The sequence below is a fragment of the Mirounga leonina genome, unplaced genomic scaffold, assembly GCF_011800145.1.
Source record: "Mirounga leonina isolate KUSES-001 unplaced genomic scaffold, KU_Mleo_1.0 Mir_127, whole genome shotgun sequence".
Classification (NCBI taxonomy): Eukaryota; Metazoa; Chordata; class Mammalia; order Carnivora; family Phocidae; genus Mirounga; species Mirounga leonina.
In genome coordinates, this window is record NW_023270316.1 from 64,130,000 (window position 1) to 64,152,053 (window position 22,054).

Below are 22,054 nucleotides of genomic sequence, written 5' to 3' on the forward strand. Positions count from 1 at the left end.
TAATTCATATAAAGATGTAGGACCTTTGTTTTTCTGTTTATGTTGCTTAGATAATTGTGGTTCTCACATCTAGTGACATTTTTAAAAAATTTCTCTTGATGGCAAGGTGTAGCTCTCTCCAGCTTTGTGATTGTTTTAATTCCCAACACATTTACGGAAACTAAAATTTAGGTTAATTAGAAATTCACACACAAAATTTGAGTTTTTTCCCATCACTTCCCATCTCTCTTCTGAGTCTTTGAAATGTAACTTGATGAAACAGTCATTTCACTTCTGGATGGTATGTTATAAAGGGGGCATTGAAATAAATTCTGTGATTTCATGGGGGAAAACATCTTTTCCTCCCCAGAAAGCTCATTCTGAAAGTGCAGGACCAGGAACAGGCTTTTATTCACACACTTTAGGTCAGGATCTTCGCTGTACTGAGCCTCCTGTTCTTTCACAGACTTTCTATCCAACAGCAATTCCAGAGTCGCTGACCAGTGTGTCAGCTCAGGAACTCCATCAGCCTTAGCACCTTGCACTCACTATTACATTCATCTTTCAGTTTCAAGAATCTAAACTTGATTTTTGTCCTTCTATTAGTATCCCTGCATCTCAAGTAATCTAGTACAGAAACTTGTCTAAAAATTACATAATCTTCCTTACTCTTTTAAAGTTTTAGCCAGAATTGTTTTATGTGTGTGTGTTCTATAGTCCATTGTAAATAATTAAATTTCATTTATTTAACGTATTTAAATTCTTAACATATTTAATATATTTCAAATCTGCCTATCCTTCCCAATTCACATCGGGTTTTATATTTGTTTCAAATCCGAGAAATTGAAAGAGGACAGTACCATTAATAGAAGATATTTTTCAGCACTAACTCTGATTCTTCTCACTCATTCCATTGATAGCGTTGTTTGCCTCACTTTATGGATGGCGAAACAGGTTCCCGAATGTAAGGTCTCATGCCCAGTTCACATTTTAAATACAGTGTTGACTAGAATATGTCTTCCTTTCAGGGAAGTCTCACATTTTAACCCATCCTTATGGAGTTTACATTTATGACAGTTATCTGGATTAAATGAAACGGATTTAAATAAATCTAATTTCTCATTATCTATCCTCCTGTCCCCCAACTTCTCCAGTACCTTCTATGTTGTCCACCAGTCCCTTCATTGTCACCGACATCCTGAGATTTGGAAGGCAAGCTATGCTCACCACTATACCACCAACGCACGCCATCCTGCACTTTAAACACAAGAAGTCAAATGCTATTTACTGTCGGGGCACCTGGGTGGCTTAGTCAATTAAGTGTCTGCGTTCTGCTCAGGTCATGATCCCAGGGTCCTGGGATGAAGCCCCACCCCCATGTGTGGCTCCCTGCTCAGTGGGGAGAGTCTGCTTCTCCTTTGTGCTCTTTCTCTGCCCCTCCCCTGGCTCGTGTACATGCTCTGTCTCTCTCTCTCTCTCAAATAAATAAATAAAATCTTTAAAACAACAACAAAAAATGCTATTTACTATCTAATCCTTTATTTGATATTATCACTAATAGAATGAGTAAATGAAATAAAAATAAGATAAAAATATTCCATCCTCGGGCGCCTGGGTGGCTCAGTTGGTTAAGCGACTGCCTTCGGCTCAGGTCATGATCCTGGAGTCCCGGGATCGAGTCCCGCATCGGGCTCCCTGCTCGGCAGGGAGTCTGCTTCTCCCTCTGACTCTCCTCCCTCTCATGTTCTCTGTCTCTCATTCTCTCGTTCTCAAATAAATAAATAAAATCTTTAAAAAAAAAATTCCATCCTCTAGGCTGATTCCTAATCTTGACTGAGTCACAATTCAAAGTTCTGCTACTGTGTGCGTGTGTGTGTGTGTTCATACCTTCATTTTAACCTGTATTTTTGGTAAGCTACCTTCAAACATTAGTCTTAAGCAAAACAATTACTGGTGGCAAAACTTGAATTCAACTCTAAAAAGGAATATTTATATATTTTTCCAAGAGTCTTGGGTAAGGACAAAGTGAGGAATTAAAGAGCATATACTGTTGAAATAGAACATATATGCCACTTATCATTATGAAACATTTACATTGTAGTCCTGGTAAAATTACAGTGTGAAGCCCATTGACATTGGTTCCACATGCTCTTACAGATGCTGACATGGATTGGGAGGGAAGTGCTGTTGTTCCAGATCAGAAAATTATAATGAGATATGTAGCATCATAATGATCTTGGTTTATTATAGTTTTAGTTATACAAGAAGAATATTAAATTGTCCTTGTTATCCCATAATATAAATCTATAAATTCTCTCCTATGATTCTAGTGAGTTAAAGCATCTCCAAATACTGAAATTATAATCAAGCTTCAAGCAAGTAACTTGCACACTTCAAATTAATAGATTTGAACACCAGTATCACTCTTCATTTTTCTCTAAAAAAATTAATATTGCCATTTAAAGAATTCACAACACCCCCTGTCTGCGGTTGTGGAAATGAATGTGTATCATGCTCTGTAGTTGGTCATTATACATCTAAAACACCAAGACTAGGGGCGCCTGGGTGGCTCAGTCGTTAAGCGTCTGCCTTCAGCTCAGGTCATGATCCCAGGGTCCTGGGATCAAGCCCCGCATCGGGCTCCCTGCTCAGCGGGAAGCCTGCTTCTCCCTCTCCCACTCCCCCTGCTTGTGTTCCCTCTCTCGCTGTGTCTCTCTCTCTGTCAAGTAAATAAATAAAATCTCTAAAAGTTAAAAAAAACACCAAGACTAATAAAATGTGAAATATTTGAGAAAAATATTCTGGATTATGAGATTCTTACATTCGCTTGATCTATGAAGGGGCCTTAATAAACTACTAAATCTAATAATCTAATAAAAACCAGAAAGGAACAAATTATGAAAAAAAAGTTTTATATATTATATCTTGAACCTAGATATTTGAGAAATCGTGATTAATAATCTGAACATCAAAAAGTGAAACAACTACTTGGTAACTGAAATGCCTATTAAGTTGAGGGGGCATGCAAGCAATGTATAATTTCCCAAATCGAAAACATTACATTAAATATAATCACACTTGTTAATTCAACGCATGTTTAAAATAACCTTTAAAGTATTATTCAAATCAGGTTAATTTACTCATAAAATGATTAGGTCTAAAAAGATCAATTAAGATGAATATACATGTTCCAGTACCTAGAATCCCCCATTAATTTTAATTTAATAGTAAACGTATGTAAATAAACAAGTGAGTTGAATATAAATGACAGAATAATAAAATAGTTCAGATCATAAGTATGAAATCAGGAACTAACAGCAATAAAAAATTTATATTCAAAACAATAGATTTTTCTGTAAAGTTGTATCAGTAGTATGATACTAAATCAATATAGTTTCCAGTGATTTTGTTCTTATCAATCTATCTTAAGACGATCTTTTATTTATTTAAAACAATTCCCTCATCTTCAACTGTATCTTTACTGTAACTTCCAAATAATACATTTTGCAATGAATACATTCCTGTCCTGCGCTTTATTGCTTCATGATATTAAGGTAATAGAATTAAGAAAATAGCATTTTCATAATAAACTCTTTCTATATTTAATCCATTTCTAAATTCTTCCTTTGGAAATTGAATTGCTTAGACTCATCTTGATCATTAATATCATCGGTTCTTTCCCCCTCAATGAATTCACTTACACACGGGAAAAAAAATTATACTCATCAGGCTCAGTATGATATTTTATTGACATTAATATTATTAATTCACATTAACTTTGATGTCAGTACTTACTAACTTTAAGAAGAGAATACATGACAAATGAAAAGCATTTTGCTAAGATAGTGATATTTCATAGTTTCGACAGCATCTGCATGATTAGCAAAATTGACAGTGAATGATACATTTGAATATCCCCAGTCCAGTTTTAGGGCCTCAAAAATATAGCCTTTAGTTTTCAAGGTTCTCTGCTAAAAACTGCATATATATATATATGATACATTTTGTAAATAATTTCCAAAAATTACAGGTATATCCTCTGACAGATGTCACTTTTAAAGTAACGTTTTCAATTTTTATTTCTCTTAGATTAGAACTTTGTAATTGTATTTCTAGGTAACTGAATAATGATTAAGTCTGTGTCCACTGTTGAAGGAGAAAAGAACCCTTATCATTTAATAATGGTATCATTGTCGTGATTGGCATTATTGTTGTTAAGTGTGACGCATCATGATTAAAAAGTGTACTCGCACTAATCCTTGTGTTTTTCGGGTTCTGTTTGCTCTTTCAGAGACAAGGAAATAGCATGGCATGAAACATGGCTCAGTTCTATTACAAAAGGAATGTGAATGCCCCCTACAGAGATCGCATCCCTCTAAGGATAGTCCGAGCAGAATCAGAGCTCTCACCATCAGAAAAAGCCTATTTAAATGCTGTGGAAAAGGGAGATTATGCAAGTGTCAAGAAATCCCTGGAGGAAGCGGAAATTTATTTTAAAATCAATATTAATTGCATCGATCCTCTTGGAAGAACTGCTCTCCTCATTGCAATTGAAAATGAGAACTTGGAGCTCATTGAACTACTTTTAAGCTTTAATGTCTATGTTGGAGATGCTCTATTACATGCCATCAGGAAGGAAGTTGTCGGAGCTGTTGAGCTGTTACTGAACCACAAAAAGCCCAGTGGAGAAAAACAGGTACGTGCCAGAGCACCGTTTTTGATAGATTTTCCTTGCAGAAGGTTTCTGTGGATATCCAAATTCTCTCCAAATTTTAAGAATTAGAAGCACTGGGGGCGCCTGGGTGGCTCAGTTGTTAAGCGTCTGCCTTCGGCTCAGGTCATGATCCCAGGGTTCTGGGATCGAGTCCCACATCGGGCTCCCTGCTCGGCAGGAAGCCTGCTTCTCCCTCTCCCACTCCCCCTGCTTGTGTTCCTGCTCTCGCTATCTCTCTCTCTGTCAAATAAATAAATAAAAATCTTAAAAAAAAAAAAAGAATTAGAAGCACGGAAATCAGAACTCTTAAGACAGAGAGCTAGTGGCAGCTACACACGTCATACCCTCTGACAGTTGCTAGTCCCTGTGCCCCCTGCCCTGGCAAATCAGACCTTTAGGGAGAACTAAAGCAACACAAAGGGGCCCACCGTGGCTTCGCATTCATTGGAAACCTTTCTATGTAATGCCCAACCTAGAACGCTGTTTGAGGCTCGGATCTGTGCGTGTGGGTATTTTTACTCTTGTCTTTTCATTTCACATTCTACCACAGCAAGCTGAATCCGTTTGCTGTTTTCCTGTTTAATCTGTTTGCCTGTTCTGGGATTCTGCATCATACTGCAAAAGTGAATTGGATCACCTAAGTTTGATATTGTTCCTTAGCAAACTCCAGTGGATTCTTTTAAATTGAGGCAAAAAAAAAAAAAGGATTACTAGAAAATAACTAAAGCCTGACTATAGGTTTAACAGTATGCCAAAGTGAAAGGCAAAAGATTTATGCGATCTGAAGAGAAACCAGAGGAACAGTATGCCAAAGTGTAGCTATGTCTTAGTGTCATTGGTAGAAAGTACACTAAAATGGCACATAATTCTACAGTGTGTGGGACTTTTTTCCCTATCTTCCTATTTTTGTTGTTGTTCTTTGGCTTTTTTTTTTTTAACCACTAAGGAAGTGGAGAAATCATAAAAAGGAACGAATAAGGAATCTGTTTTTGTCTGTCTAGACCCTTCTGTCTGTGACTGCCCTGTATCTGAATTGTCTATTGGATCCCTTTTTCCTCTCGCACTGAACTCTTCACTTCCCTGTATCAAATCCAATTGACTAATTGCAAAGACATTGTACATACCGCAGTGGCTCAAAATCTGCCTTTTCAAATAAAATCTTCAAATGTGTGTTATTCCTCTCTAGCCGTTTCTGCTGTATTGGATAATGTGCAACCTCTGCAAAGGACAGACTGTTAGGAGAAGCTACATTCTTTTCAAGCCAGCTCTGCTGTGGCTCCTGTTATCTCTGCTTTACTGGAGGACTTTTTTTCTGAATCCTTGCCATTATTAGCAGGACAACTTCATGGCTGGGTGTCTCCTGAATAAAAAACAACAACAACAAAAAAACTCTCGCTGTGTTGTCAGAAGCCTGTGTTCTATGGTACATTTTTATGCCTGCCCACCATTCACCCCTTCCCCTTACCTGAGTCCAAGCTTTCAGAAAGCAACACTCCACAAGGACAATACTTCTCTGCTTGTTGCTTTACTAGCTTTTTGTTGTTGGTTTCATATCCCATTGTTTGCATGTTACCTTCCCATCATATCACTAAAATTTTACTGGCAGAAAATTCACCTGTTGCATCTATCCTTTCAAACTTGTACAAACGTTGACAGGAGTGGGCAGGTCATGGTAATAGCTCAAGATATATGTTATATCCCAGGTTTTACCACCAAGGGAAGTGCAGGACACAGAGAGGAATGAGTAGGAGTCTGTTTTCATCTGTGTAAGTTCAGGTGCTGCTTTGTCACCTTGTGATTTTGAAATTTCTTCCACAGTCATACCCCGTGGTTTCTAACAACAACGACCTTATATTGTACACCCTCTTGTCTTATGTCTATATAGGGGACCATGAGACAGATGTTGTGACTGTGGTCTAGATCATTTTAGATTGCACAAAGTCTATAGAACAAACTTGCCATTAAGTGTACTTTTTACATTTATTACTAAATAACTTTAGCTCTGTTTTCTAGAGAACACTGGCCATACATTTCAATGTCTCTTTAGCAAATGACATTTGTGCTGGCCAGAGTAATTTGGTGTCTGGAAAAGATATCTGCTATTATGAGAGTGTTTGTTGGAAGATATTCAACTTCTGAGCTCAACGCTAGTCTCACAAGTAGGTCCTGGCTCCTTACAGGCACTTGATCTGAACCCTGGTTATTAACAAAAGGCAGTAAAGGTTTGCAGTCTGCCAGGAGTCAGAAATATCTCAGGCCATGTGTTTCTGGAAGATTACTCTTGTATCTATTTGCTGGCCAAGAATTTTCCTTTTGTATTTGTACATTCTAGAATTCCTCTTCAGTGAAGGCACTAAGAATAAACAAAACAAAACAAAAAATATGTATCTTTTTGTTTGAACTTCATCATTTTGAAAGAACAAAACCAATCTACCACAGAGGTCCTGGTACATTGTTGTTAGAACATAATATGTATATAATGTAGCACACAAAAGATGTTCTCCGGGCTGGGGGTGGGGAATACAGTAAATCCCATTAGAGCTTGGCTGTTTATCTGTGATTTACTTAGATAATACATCTCTCAGGTACAGCCAGCATGTTTTGGAGTAAGTTGCCGTAAATCAGTGCGTTGTATGTAGCAAATATGTTCTTGACAGGAATTTTTTTCTCTTATAAATTGTAATTTTTAAGATGATTCTTGTGTTTGTTGTAAGCCATTTTGTGTATTATTATAATTTGCTGAATTTCTAGTCTCATGGGCATCTCCCAAAGACTCTGAGACACATTGCCATTAATTCTGTTGAGGTCACTAAAGCCAAGTGTTTATACCTGAAAACAATAATATCCAAGTGGACAAAATAAACCTAACTTGTCCTGAAATGAGCCAGGAATGAGGCTATAATATAAAAATTACACAAATCTGATTATTAGAACACTTACTTAAGAACTTAAAATGTGGGCACCTAGGTGGCTCAGTTGGTTAAGCATCTGCCTTCGGCTTAGGCTATAATTCCAGGGTCCTGGGATCGAGCCCCGCATGGAGCCAGGCATCTGGCTCCCTGCTCAGTGGGGAGTCTGCTTCTCCCTCTGCCCCACCCCCCCATCCATGCCAACTCTCTCTCTCCCTCTCTCTCACACACAAAGATAAATAAATAAATAAATTTTTTTAAAAGAACTTAAAAAGTGACAAATGTGGATTAGGAAATATACTCTTCTTTTGTAAGTTTGTCACATATTCATTTCTTTGTCTGGAAGAAGATGCAGCGTGTGGTGGCATCCTGAAGTCATGGGAGCTGTGAGTTTCAGATTAGTTTGTGTACATTCTCCAGAGAACAGTTTACTATTTGCATATGCTTATTGTGCCTGGCCTTGTGCTGGATGCTAGGGAGTAGACGTTGTTCCTATTCTTCGGAGTCTGAAGGTCTAGTTGTGAAGAAAGACAGGAAAAATATCATGGGAATATGAATAAGCGTGATCACAATGGAAAAGATGAAGGAGAAATAAATTCTTAGGTATTGACTAGATTTCGTAAATACAAACTGTTAGTGGGTAGTGGACATGAAGGGGTAGGAGAAGGGCCTGAAGAAGGAGGAAGAAGGCTGTTTAAGGGTGTATACGTGGAAGAAGTTAACTCCATTCGCTAGGATCGAGACTATAGGACACGGTCTATAGGACCTGATTGGATATACTCAGTTTTTTATTTTGTTGAAATTGACACTTAGGAGGCAATTCAAAATTTTGGACTTAAAGGGGTCTGGGATTGATATATAGATGACAGTGAGGACTTTGAAACCTCTTGTCTTCCCATCACTCTGACATTGATTTTCTTTTCTTGCCCTTATAAATGGTTTAAATGTTTGTGGTTGTTAGCCTATTAAAAGATTTTCTCAATGCAACATCTAACAAAGGTATTTCAGTTTTGCCAGATAAATAGATGGTCATAGATCATTAAATATTTCCTTCCATATTTAATGTAGACCAACATAAATCAGGGTATTGAGTCCTAGTGTTTTATTTTTATTTTTCTATTAACAAATGGAAAGAGTAATATTTCATTTCTTTCGTACAGTAGACAGCATAGAGAAAATGTGATTCCCCACACTAAGCAGGAAGATGGAACGTCATGTTTTTTGTTTTTTTTTTAATTTTATTTATTTATTTGACAGAGAGAGACACAGCAAGAGAGGGAACACAAGCAGGGAGAGTGGGAGAGGGAGAAACAGGCTTCCCGCGGAGCAGGGAGCCCGATGCGGGGCTCCATCCCAGGACCCTGGGATCATGACCTGAGCCAAAGGCAGACGTTTAATGACTGAGCCACCCAGGCGCCCTGGAATGTCATGTATTCTTACTGGGACAGCTCCCTTGTTACCATCATTACTCTGATATTCTCTGATAATTTTATTGACCTTTTCTTTAACCTTCTGAGTACCTTATTTCTCTACAGGGAATAACGGAGAGTGGCTTCTTAGCCCCAGTTTTGAGCCAATTGATTGGTTACTTGACTTTTAATTATTTCTAACAGACCTTTCTCTTTGATGTCATCTCAGACCAGATTCAAGGCCACATTCAATTTCAGTTTCAGCTGCTTCAGTACATGTCTATCAGAAACAGATACAGATTTCCATTCTCCACTTAGAAAGTGGCTCTCAGTCTTCAGCACCGTTAGAATCACTGGAAGCGTTTAGTAAAACATAGATTGCTGGATCTTCTGGATCCCACCCCACCCGTCTCTGATCTAGCAGGTCCGGAATGAGACCCCGGAACTTACAGTTCCCACAAGTACATAAGGGATAGTAATGCTGCTGGTCAGGAGACAGCACTTTTAGAACCACTGACTTCGAAGTTGAAAGTTATAGAATGACTGTGATTGTATATTTTATGTTAGGTGTGTATTGAACTATGCCATGCTAACCTGGCTTTCAGGAGATTTGAGTTAATACCCTTAAATATTAATGATTAAGTGATATTTAATATATGAGAGTCTCCCAATTTCACTATGTTTATTATACTTTTCCATTCTTTGGGAAGAAGATTTTGCTAAACATTACTGATTAGTTCAACAGTTAAGCCTTGAGTATTTCATTTGAAGAAATTTATTTTAAAGCTCTATTAAAAAGAATATCAAATTTATGGGGCCACCTGGGTGGCGCAATCGGTTAATCGCCTGGCTCTTGATTTTGGCTCAGACCATGATCTCAGGGCCCTGGGATGGAGCGCCTTGTCTGGCTCTGTGCTCAGCAGGGAGTCTGCATGAGGATTTCTCTCCCTCTCCCTCTCCACTCTTTCCTCCACTCGCTCTCTCACACTCTCTCTCTCAAATAAATAAATAAATAAGTCTTTAAAAAAAAGAACATAGATTTTATAACTTTGAGAGCTCTTGGAGATTACCTAACCCAATCACTTTATTTTACAAAAAAGGGAAAGAGGGACCCAGTGGAGTTGGTATTTGACCTGACTAAAAGGATCTATATATAAATTAATAGCTAGAACATGAACCTTGAGATAATGTGAATGATGATGATGATGATAATTATCATTATAAAGGTAATAATAATACTAGATAATATTCATTAAGCCTGTCACTATGCTAGGAATTGTGATAAGAATTTTGTATGAAGGTAGGTGCTATTGTTATTCCCATTTATAAATAGGGAAGTGAAGGCATAAAAAAGTAAAATTGACATGTTCCAGACTACAAAGGCAGGAAATCAGAGCTGGAACTTAAGAGTCATGAAAGATAACTGTATGTTCTCAAGCTGTAACCACTACATCAATGTGAATGGGAGTAATTTAAATCATTAATCATCCTCATATGGGATAAGAGATAAATTTAAAAGAGTCTCTAGATCTCCATATTCAGGAGAGACTGAGGATCTCTATCTTGAATATTATAATGTCATTTATAATCTGGTTGCCCAATAAATAGGAATAACAAAGTCATTAGAAGCTGGGAAGTGCTGGGAAGGAGCAGAGTTGAGGGAAAGAGAGGCTGACTTCAAACCCCATTCACCCCTTGCTAACAGGACAAATTTCTCAATCATTCTGAGCCTTAGTTTTCTTGGCTGTTAATTAGAATCATAGTATGAATTTATTTGCTTCTTAAAGTCTGGTGTTCAAATTCTATAAAAGTATCTTGTAAGGTAACACATAAAAATAGCATACTATACTGTTACCACTGTATTATGCCATAATCTGTCTTCCTGTTGACAAATATCATAATGACACAATGCATGTCAAGAAGATGAAGTGGGCGCCTGGGTGGCTCAGTCGTTAAGCATCTGCCTTCGGCTCAGGTCATGATCCCAGGGTCCTGGGATCGAGTCCCACATGGGGCTCCCTGCTCTGCGGGAAGCCTGCTTCTCCCTCTCCCACTCCCCCTGCTTGTGTTCCTGCTCTCGCTATCTCTCTCTCTGTCAAATACATGAATAAAATCTTTAAAAATAAAAAAGAAAAAAAAAAAAGAAGATGAAGTTAAGTGTTGGCAATTCACCCTGTAGAGTGCATGACTTCTTTTTTCATTTGAAAAATGCGATCATTGGAAACCCTATTCAGAGAGAGCAAAGGAGAATTTAATTCAGTTTACTCTTTTCTTTTTCACTTCAGTGCATGTAGGGGAACTTTTTTTTAAGTAGTTTCAGTAGATTGGCTGTTTCTAAAGTCACAACTTGTGACTTTAGAAACAGTGCCCATTATGTGATCAGAAAATCAAAGAGTCTGAAATAAGAGATTGGCATTAACATGTTTTGGGGTTTTTTTAAAGATTTTATTTATTTATTTATTTATTTGAGGGAGGAGGGGCAGAGGGAGAGGAAGACAGAGAATCCCAAGCAGACTCCATGCTGAGTGTGTAGCCCAACAAGGGGCCTGATTCCAGGACCCGCAGATCATGACCTGAGCCTGAATTGAGAGCCACTTAACCGACTGCACCACAAGGGGCCTCCGGCATTAGCAGTTAATGCAAATATACATCCAACCTAAAATATACCCTGCTGACTAAAATTAAAGAACATTTTTTTCAATCAGTATGGGTACTAATAAATAAATCTCTGGCTATTGGGCAGAGAACTATGCTCTTAAAACAAATCTAAAATTTTCAGATTGAAACCATTTGTTTTCTGCCTCAAGACTTAAGATACCCTGAAAAATTTACTTTCAACTCTTGCATTCATTTCATTTTCCTCATTGGACTTTGGAACCAGTAATTTGCCTTCCTCAGTCCCGTGAACTTCCTATGATGCCTCATAAATGAAACTGTTTGCTAAGACAATTTGTATGCCCTAGTCTTTAAAGCACTCTTTGCAGAATGAAAACATTTACTTTCCTCAGTAGTTAACCAACTGAGGTTACCCTTTTCTCTGTTTTTATTACAGCCTGGATATTGACAGTAAGAGAACCGAAATATATGTTTAACCATAATCTTATGAACTATCAAAATTCAGAGAGCAAGACTGAGAGGAAAAATGGGCAAGAGACAGAAATAGAGTAAAGTATTTAAGATGTTCCCCCTCAAAAATACTTATCCTATTGTGTGACATAGTATATAAATAATTAATTATACTTTCTTTCTATTCTGATTTAAGCTGTCAACAGAAAAGTTGTTTATAATATTGTCTAAATCTACCATTAATATGGAAAAGCTGAAACTTATCCCCAGCTATGTAAAGTAGTAACCAATATAAAGTATTTTTTATTAACAAGTAGTTTGGAAATCTAAAAATTAAATTGAGTCTTATTATTCCACAGCAGGGAGTTTAAAAGCTATTATAACATTGAGCATAGATTGCGTTTAGTCCCCTGGCAAATGGCAATCATGAGACATATGAATAATTCTGTCCTAAGTGGAAGAATTTTTATAAAAAGTAGCCTATGTCATACTGTTAATATGATGACATAAGCTGACTGGTCATTCTGACTCATCACATAATGCAACATTTACCTTCCATAGTTACATTGACATTTTATTCTTGAAGACCAGCCAATTAGAAAGAATCCCTTTGAAGCGCATGCCCTTGCTTTTTCCTTTCGGCATATCACACTTATTATGAAAATAAAATAATAATAATCATTAAATATGATTGGAACCCACAAAAGAAAAGGGATTTTAGCCTTTTCTGAAAATCAAGTGAAAAAAAAAAAAAACACAAAAACAACAACTTCAAGCAACTGAACAAAACTCCAAGCATTGAGAGATTTCCATTCTACAGTATGAATATATAAGGGGCGCCTGGGTGGCTCGGTCCGTTAAGCATCTGCCTTTGGCTCTGGTCCTGATCCCAGGGGCCTGGGATCAAGCCCCACATCAAGCACCCCCCCCATGTGCTCTCTCTCTCTCAAATAAATAAATAAAATCTTTAAAAAAATAAGAATATACAAAATAGAGCCCTTATTCCCCATTTTTGGACAGAGAAGGAGTGAGATATGGTGAAGAGAGTTGAGAGAGAGAAAAATTTGGATATAAATCCTGTTTTATCATCTCAGGCAAATAATTTAATCTTTAGGGTCTTGACTTGCTCATAAAGAAGAGGGGCATTATAGTCCTTACTCAGCAGGTTGTTGTAAACATTAGCTAACACCCCGAAGTGCCTACATTGAGAGAGTTAGCTCAGTAAGTCCCTCCACCTTGATACCATTTGATCATTTTATATTTATTAAATTTAATTTAGTTTAAAGTGCTTATATGCATTGAAGAGGCTAAATATTCCCCAAAGCAAATGCATTGTGAAGTGTTAGTGCTAGTATGAAGAGTGAGTTTATGTTAAACTTAAAATAAGAGAGATTGAAACTGATCTTTCAAATATGAGCTTTGGTGAAAAGCTTTTTTGGAGTCATTTTTATTAAATCCCCCCAAACCTTTAGAAATGTTGTGATGAAATCTAAAAATAATAACATGATGTCTCAGCAAACAATGTATTCATTGAACTTACTTAATTATTGTAATTTAAAAAATTAATCACCAAGGAATCACAGTGATTCATTTAACAATTATAATTAATCAAATAGATAAGGTATTAATATAATTGGGAATTATAAAAAATATCTATTATGATTAGAATGTCCCATAACTGTTTTCAAAATGCCCTCTTTTTTTCAACTTACTATATTTACTTATTCTCTGATTAGATGCAAAATAAGTAAAATTTTATTACTGTAAAATCTGAAACATAGGAAAATGAGGATTCAAGTAGTGTGGAATTTTAAATGCTCAAGAACCAATTTTTCAAGCAGTTAGAAAGAGTGCTCTCATTTTCATTACCACAATTTTTTCTTTATGCAGTCATTTTCTGGATCAATTAACTTCTAGATATATCAATGTTCCAAGTCACTGTTGTTTGAATCATGTATTAGAAACACTTGACAATAATTCTAAACTATGAGCTTGGAGCATGGGAGGACCAATTTATACACTACCTAGAGGAATGGGTGGTTTATGCAAGATAAGAGAAATTCATAATTGCAAATTTACCAACTGAATCCATAGCTTTTTTCTCCTTAAATGAGATCATGAGTGAGTGGAGTCAGGTTTAACTTTGCAGGATCCTCACCCCTCATGTGTGTAACCTAATTGCAATATTCCTCCTTGGTTTCTGGATTTTCCTGGGGGAAATATAGAGATTTGTTTGATTTGGAGATACAGGCTTAATTGTTAAGCAATTCTACTACCATTAGTTATAAATGTGAACTTTTAACACAATAATGCCATGATGAATAAAGTATAAATTAGAAATAATTATGCATTTATTTAGACTTTGTTATGTGTATTACTCCCTGCTCAAAATGTCAGTGAATCCTCAGTTAGCAGTATATTGACAAATTTTCCTCAAAAACAATACATAATTTGAAAAAGCAAATAGGTTAAATGCATTGTAAACTTCTATTACATTATACTATCATGGCTGTAGATCAAAGGATACTAATAAAAATTGTTAACAGTAATTGGGCATTTCAATGTGCCAGGCATTCTCTTAAGACCATTTTACATTGTTGTCTCATACATCAGGAAATTGAAGCTCAGAGAAATTAAATAATTTTCCAAGGGAAGTCTGAGTGTAAGTATTCTGTGTTCATGGTCTTTACTCTACCGAACTGCCTGGTTACTTTGGCCATCAGATATATCCAGCAAGCTCAGCCCTTCAGAACATCCACAACCTAGGAGTACAACTTGGTCTTCGAGCAGCATAGAAAGATCTCTCCATGTCTTGACTCCACAGAAGCATCCTGAAATTCCTCCAACCAGGCTCCTCATTCAGTTTTAAGTGCTTCTCAGTTAATGATTTAACAAAACTGGTCATCTGATGTCCTCAATTCCCCCTAGATTGTTGTAGGAAAGGACTGGCAGTAATGAGGGAATAGTGTTAGCACACTGAGAAATCGCTAGCAAGACTTGAGACAAGCATATTAACAGGAATGTAGAAGGTGACACGTCAAGCAGCACTCATCACAGCATTACCCTGTGCTTGGCCAGACACAGACGTTGAGGGCCCAGAGAGGAGCTTGTCTTGGAACCTGACCGGGAGTCTGCAGAGAGGGACCCCACCTCCTAGACTGGCAGAGGTTATTTTGCAGACAACACAAATCCTTTTCCTCATTTATGTGTGCGATAAATTGTGAAACCTTGATGGAATGAAATATCCCTCTTGTTTGTTACCCTCATAGCCTGTACACCCCTTTATATTTCTTAGAATGTTATGTTGAAAATATGTATCACTGTTCCCTACTTAGTGAACTTCACAATACCAAGAAGTATGTGTGCGTGTGTATACACACACACACGTATATATACACACACATATGTTTGTTCATGCATGCACAAACCCTTCATAACAAAAATAAAGGAAAATGGAACTGATTTTCTTAAAATCATAGATAGTTGTTTAGGTTTGGAAGAGATTCTAAAGGTTATCTAGTGCGATCACCCCTACAGTGTTTATTATTTGTACTAAGCACAGGTAATATAGAATCACTATATTATTCCTGATATAGAATCACTGTCTTCTGCTCCTTCTTCAACTCCGCTGTAGCAGAGTGGGGGAGGACAACTCAAGATGAAAAGACACAGCAAAGTTAGTAGAATGGTTTGGGTGAGCAAAGTTTCAATAAAGGGATCATGTATTTCCTCACTTACTCTTTTATTCTGTTGTTTTTAAGATTTCATTGGCTACAACTGTGACCAAAATATTATTAAAATATGTTCATAGAGCGAACAACTTAATAAAAAAAATATGATCACAAAGAAAACCTTGACTGCAAGGAATCTAATCTAGCAATCAATTGCCACTTCAAGATAAATAAAAGTAATAATATATAATACACATCCTCATCTATTTTGTTTTCCCTACAATACAAATTTGTAGTTGCATTTACAACTGCATTTTTGTGAGAGTAGAGGAATAGTGCCCCTAATGTCTAAGAAATATCTGTATTTGATTATGTAAGACACAAAAATTGAAAAACCTTAACATCAGTAAAAGAAGGAACTAGTGCCATTGTGTTTCCATAAAATGATAAAAGTGTTTAAGTATTCAGTGGATGTGGGAAAATATAATACATTGGCATATTAGATGATTTTTTGTATATAATAATGTGATATACTCTTCACTCTAAATAGAATCAATAGAAAATATTTTGCTTTGTACATGTATATAACTATTAGCTCTATCAATGAAATGCTTAAGTTTTTAAAATTTTTATGTAATAAATTAAGTAACGTTAAATGTTGCTAAATCATACCTCTCTGGCATACTTTATTCTAGAGTATCAGTGCCCATTAATCCTTTATCATCTGAGGAGCTTTTGCTTCTTCTGGCCTGATCTTAAATGACCAGTCTTAGAAAAGTACACTTTAAGTATATTCCATTGGGTGCTTTTCAGCCTAAACTTAATGTCTAAACTGCAGGTAGTAATCATTAAATCATATGTTCCAGAAGCACCCGTTTTGGATGAATTTTACTTTACTATACCATGTTCTACTTAACCCTGACCTAGGCTGCCTGATTCTCTCAACCAAAAAAGCAAAGATTCAATGTCTAATTTTGAATTCAGAGAGAATTAAGAACAATTTTATATCATCCTCATCCCCCCCACCACACACACACACACACACACACACACATACACACACAGACTCCTGGAACCATCACCTTATACAGGTTATGAAAAAAGTGAAGCTTAGAGTCCAGGAAATTTACCAAAGATGACTGAGATTATCCGTTCTTGAGCCGGGTGTAAAATTCAGTTTTTGTCTAGAATCAAATAGAAACATTTGTCATAAACATCACTTTATTTCCACTTTAAATATTTTGTGGAACAAGGAAAGACATGTAAACATAAATAAGTGTTTTAAGGCTTTGTTTTGCATAAGAAGAAATATTTCATGGTGGGAAAAGCTCAGGTTTGGAATCAGACGGGAATTCAAGTCCTACCTCCACCCTTTCCTACTTGTGTGAGCCAATGGTTATTTTTAACATGAAAGGGAAAGCGGTAATGGCTACCTCTCACAATTATTATGCAAATTACAAATGTGAAATACTTCATGTAAAGTGCTTAATGTATTTACATTTGAAGCAGCATCATCATCATCATTCATCATCACACCCAAGATGCATCTTCATACAAGAACTAAGCATGCCAATTCGATCTAAAGATTCACATTTGTATCACATTTCTAATTTTTATGATAAGGTTTCAAATATGCTAATGTAGACCGTGGGAGTCAAACTTGTTGAATTCTGGTGATGAAATCTCTTGGGAAAAGCTTCCTGGAGATCCACATAATGGTTAGGAGGCCTATGAATCCATAAGAGGTTGGATGGAGCCAAGAAGCTCGAGCCTTACTTCAACCAGGTCTAGAAGTCAGGAGAGAGGAGATGGGCCAGGCTTATAAAAACCACAGTGAAGTCTAAATAAATATAAACATGCTATTAATTATCAAATAAAATGTAGTTTCACTCTGAATAAAGAGAAAGAAAAGGAGAAATTATGATAAAGGAAAATGATTGGAGATGATCCCTTAGAAGAATAAACAGATTCCCTTAGGGATATTTTCAGGAGTATGTTTTCAGAAGGCACTGAAATTCAACATTGTCAGATAAATGCAGGATATCTACTCACCTAGGTCAGATCATCTCTTTTAATAGGTGAAATAAAGCAGATCACATTTTTTTAAATCACATTTAAGGAAAAGACTGCCACCTGGTGAATATTTGAGGCCGTTAAAAATACATGTTACAGTTTTAAACATCTGGCATGAACTTAAAAATTAGTCATATACTTTATTCTTCTTTATTTTTTTCAGTAGATTAAAGTTTTTGCAGTCTGCAATACTAGCAGAGGTCTTGTTAAGCACTTAAAGTTACAAGTTTCCATGAAATTTGTCTATTTTTATCTGATTTTATTAACTGGTACAACTGCATCACCTAATTCAGATTGAAAGTGACCTCCCCAAAAAGCAAAAAAAAATTTACAAACAGCATGCTCTATACTTTTTTGCATTCCTTTTTTACTTAATTGTATAACAAAATGACAAAAAAAGATATTTTAAGATTACTATCATGCAAAAACATCCCATTTGTTACAGAAAATCTGATCCAAAAGCAAAAAGCAGGAGATCATTTTTCATTGTATAACTAGCTCTGTAGTGAGAGGCTGGTTTGATTTCCCTGGAACTTCAGCTCCTTCTGTATATTTCACCTGGGGCATGATAAATGAGGAATTAATCCCCAATGTTTTCATCTTCTAGTAAAATGTTGCCCCTCCACTTATCCTAACATTATATATATATATTTGACACATTTAAAATAGAGGCTAAGAAGTCTTTTAGCAGGCTACTACAGAACTCATAAATTGCAGATGGTCTTTCTTATATCTCAAGATTCAAGTTCACTGCTAAAGGAACTCAGTGGAGGAAAGAGGAAAGAAAAAAATGATTCTTTCCCTTCACATGTGCCTTTCTCAACATTCAGTCAAAAATCTAAGTGATACTTTCTTTAGTTGTGAGCAGAATAAAGCCGTCATTCCATTAAGAGGAATAAGGGTGCCCATCACTTTTCTCTAACCTAGAAAGCTCTGCTACACTCTTCTCACTGTCAATTCCTAGAATTTTTCCAAGTGTTATTTCGGTTATTTCGGAGAAGAAGTTTTAAAAAAATAAGTTATTTCAGTAGCACTGCTTAGTTTTATAGCCATATTTTTAATCTTGAAAGACTAGGCTTTTGTGGCCTCATCTTGCTTTGATGCTTACTGATACAAACACATTATGTGATATTGATAGATCTTGTATTCCAATTTAATTTGCTAATTCTTTCTAATGAAGCTTTTATCTCTTTAATTTGTTGCATCATGTGATCACTACTACATAAATATAAAAGCTTGTCTGAACTGTTGATGTTGCATTTGGGTCTTTTACAACAAAGTCATTTTTCATTCTGTTCTTGTATGGTGAAGGTCTTGTTGGTTTACTTTCTTCTCGAATTTATGAATTCCAGTCTATTTCTAGGGCATAAATCACTCTCCAAACCAAATCCAATCCTGGTCTTATTTTCTTTTACCAGCTACATAATACTATGTACATCCTCAGTATTAAGTAACAGCTTGCCAAATAGATGGTAGATGGATGAATATGGCACATTAAAAATCCCACCATCACTCATAAAAATAAACTAATCAAAGAACAATCTGGCAAGATAAAATCAAACACCAAAGAGCTGCGAGCTTTAATTAAGGTAAAATACTCATTTGGATCATTTTCAGAAGGAAAACAAGATTTATTTAGTTTATTTATTTAGTATTCTTAAATTTAATATCTTTGTTATGAAATATTCTGGGAAGAATTTTTTTTTTTTTAATTTGGCCCCTATTTCAGCATGAGCTCTGTAGGATTGTGAGGAGGTATAGCATTCTGAGGAGCCTCACCACATTTTGAAAAGTCAAAAAGTCGAAGTTACATGTAAAGCATGCAGATTTCCTTGCAGCGATTGCAATATTTCCATAAAAGCCTGTGATTGTTAAAAAAAATAAAACACACTTCCAATTTTCTATAATATATATTCTATAACATATCTAGATAGATAGATGATAGATAGATAGATAGATAGATAGATAGATAGATAGATGGTTAGATAAGGTGTATCTCTGGGTAGTGTGTTGAATTTTTGTTTTCTGCTTTTATACTTTTGATTTTTTTAAAAATCTTTAGGCAGTAAGGAACATAGCTATTGTAATAGGAAAATGTCAATGCTTGTCTCAAAGATCATACTTGTGCACACCACCACAACAAAATGCAATCAATGAGAAGGAAATTATTAAATATATAGGCAGGTTAGTCATCAATATAAAGTTAGCATTGTGTCTTAGAAGTATTTAATTATACTATTATAATAATGAATAAAAGGGACATAAAATTTAGGAAACTGACACCCACTCAGTAGGCCAGTTCTTTTAATATTCATAAATTAAATCCGAAATTTTATTTATTATTCTTAAATTTAATTTCCCTATTATTAACTGAAAAATTAAAACTTTTACAATTGTAATAATCATCTCTATTTTCATTTTTAATATTATAAAAGTAAAACTTACTTTCTCCTCTTTACATTTATAAATCACTCCAACTCTGTCAAAGCACTTTTGTGTTAAGGTCACTCAATGCTGTGCGTCGACAGGCAATGCTGTTGAGTGATGTGCTGGGGGCCACACCGATGGTGGATGAACCAAAGTCTCCTGACTCCTTAGCCTCTGTTTGTTTTTGTTTTTGTTTTTGCTTTTAAGATGTATTATTTTGAGAGATTGCTGAGCAGGCGAGTGGGGGAGGAGGCAGAGGGGGAGAATTTTAGAGCTCACGGCAGAGCGCAGAGCCCTAGGCAGGGTTTGATCTCAGCACCCATGAGATCATGGCCTGAGCCAAAACCAAAAGTCAGATGCTTCACCAACTGAGCCATCCCGGCGCCCTTCCTCTGCTCCTTTTAAGGTAACTGATCCAACCACAGCCCCAGCTGTACCCAATCATAACCTCCAGGCATTCAGACTTCGGACCCTGTAAGTCTCCACTAACTTACAGCCACTCGTGTCTTCTTAGCTTCAGCTGCTGGTTCCATATTTTCACTTTGCTTCTCCTCTCTCAGGAGGATCATTTTGGTTCCCATCCTGGCTTGGCGGGAAGCCTGCTTCTCCCTCTCCCATTCCCCCTGCTTGTGTTCCCCCTCTCGCGGTGTCTCTCTCTGTTAAATAAATAAATAAAATCTTAAAAAAAAAAAAAAAAGAGTTGAAGTAGATTTTCCAGTTCTTTATCCAAGATGCAAATAGTATTTAACAGTTATTTATGATCTATCTGTAGCAGTACATAATAAAGGGCACATGCCATTTTAGGAGATACAGAGCTTAAATTTTCAGTAACGAAAAGTACGTGTACCAAACTGTGATATCTACACTTACAAACTCGCTTGCCGGGAAATTATTGCTCTACCTTTTGGATGAATCAAGCACTATAATTGGGACTGTGTTTATGTGAGGAGAAACAAATGGAAGTGGCAAAACCGAACAAGACCATTTTCTGCTCTTTCTCCAGCCCTAGGCTTGTCACATAATACTGGTGCCTTCCCGTTATTTCTTGATTTATAGATTACAAGGTGCTTTCACATTTCGTCTTCACCACAACCCTCTGAGAGTTACCTTTGAAAGCGCTTTGATATATATGTCTCGGGGTCTTATTCACCGATGAGAAATACCTTGAATAAATGTCCACATTTCAAAATGGGAAAATGGAAACACAGAGAAGTTAGCTGGCTTTGTCATTTGCACACAACTAAAAGTGGTGGAGGCCAGATTTAATGCCTATCTTCTTACTCTTGACGCCTGGGCAATTTCCAAGATCTTGCAGCTGCCTTACGCGTAAGACGGATTGTCTATTGATGAAGAATTTGGACTCTGGAGTCAAGCTGCATGGGTCTCCTTGTGACCATGGGCAATCTATTTAATTTCTTGAAGGCCTATTGTCCTTTTTCTAAAAAGGGGATGATAATCATAACAACTACTTCCAAAAATGATTTTGAGGACTTTAATTGGTCCTTAGCTTAATTGCTGAGGCATGAAAAGCTCCTAGCACAGGGCATTGGTACATGATGGGCACTCCATACATGTTATTATTGCCTGTGTCACATTATATAATCAGACTCCAAGCATATTTTTTTAATTAATAGTGTCAATTAGATAAATGATTTTTGCCATATCTTCGTTCATTTGGTTCAAGTATGTATCGTATCCAAGTTGTCAAATTATATTTACTGTGTGCCTCATACACCTATTCAAGTCAATACAAACTATATCTACTGGCTGGTATTTTTAATTAAAAGTATCCTTTAAGTTGGCTGA

The 22,054-nt window shown here is 36.3% G+C and overlaps 1 protein-coding gene across 1 annotated transcript in view; it reads left to right on the forward strand.

The window, feature by feature from the left end:
• The window catches only part of TRPC4 (transient receptor potential cation channel subfamily C member 4), a 187,651-nt gene that overhangs the window by 47,905 nt on the left and 117,692 nt on the right, over positions 1-22,054 (forward strand). The window contains exon 2 of the mRNA XM_035003505.1: positions 4,271-4,675. Coding sequence (XP_034859396.1) covers positions 4,298-4,675 — 378 coding nt within the window. The 5' untranslated portion in view covers positions 4,271-4,297. The remainder of the gene's footprint in view (positions 1-4,270; positions 4,676-22,054) is intronic.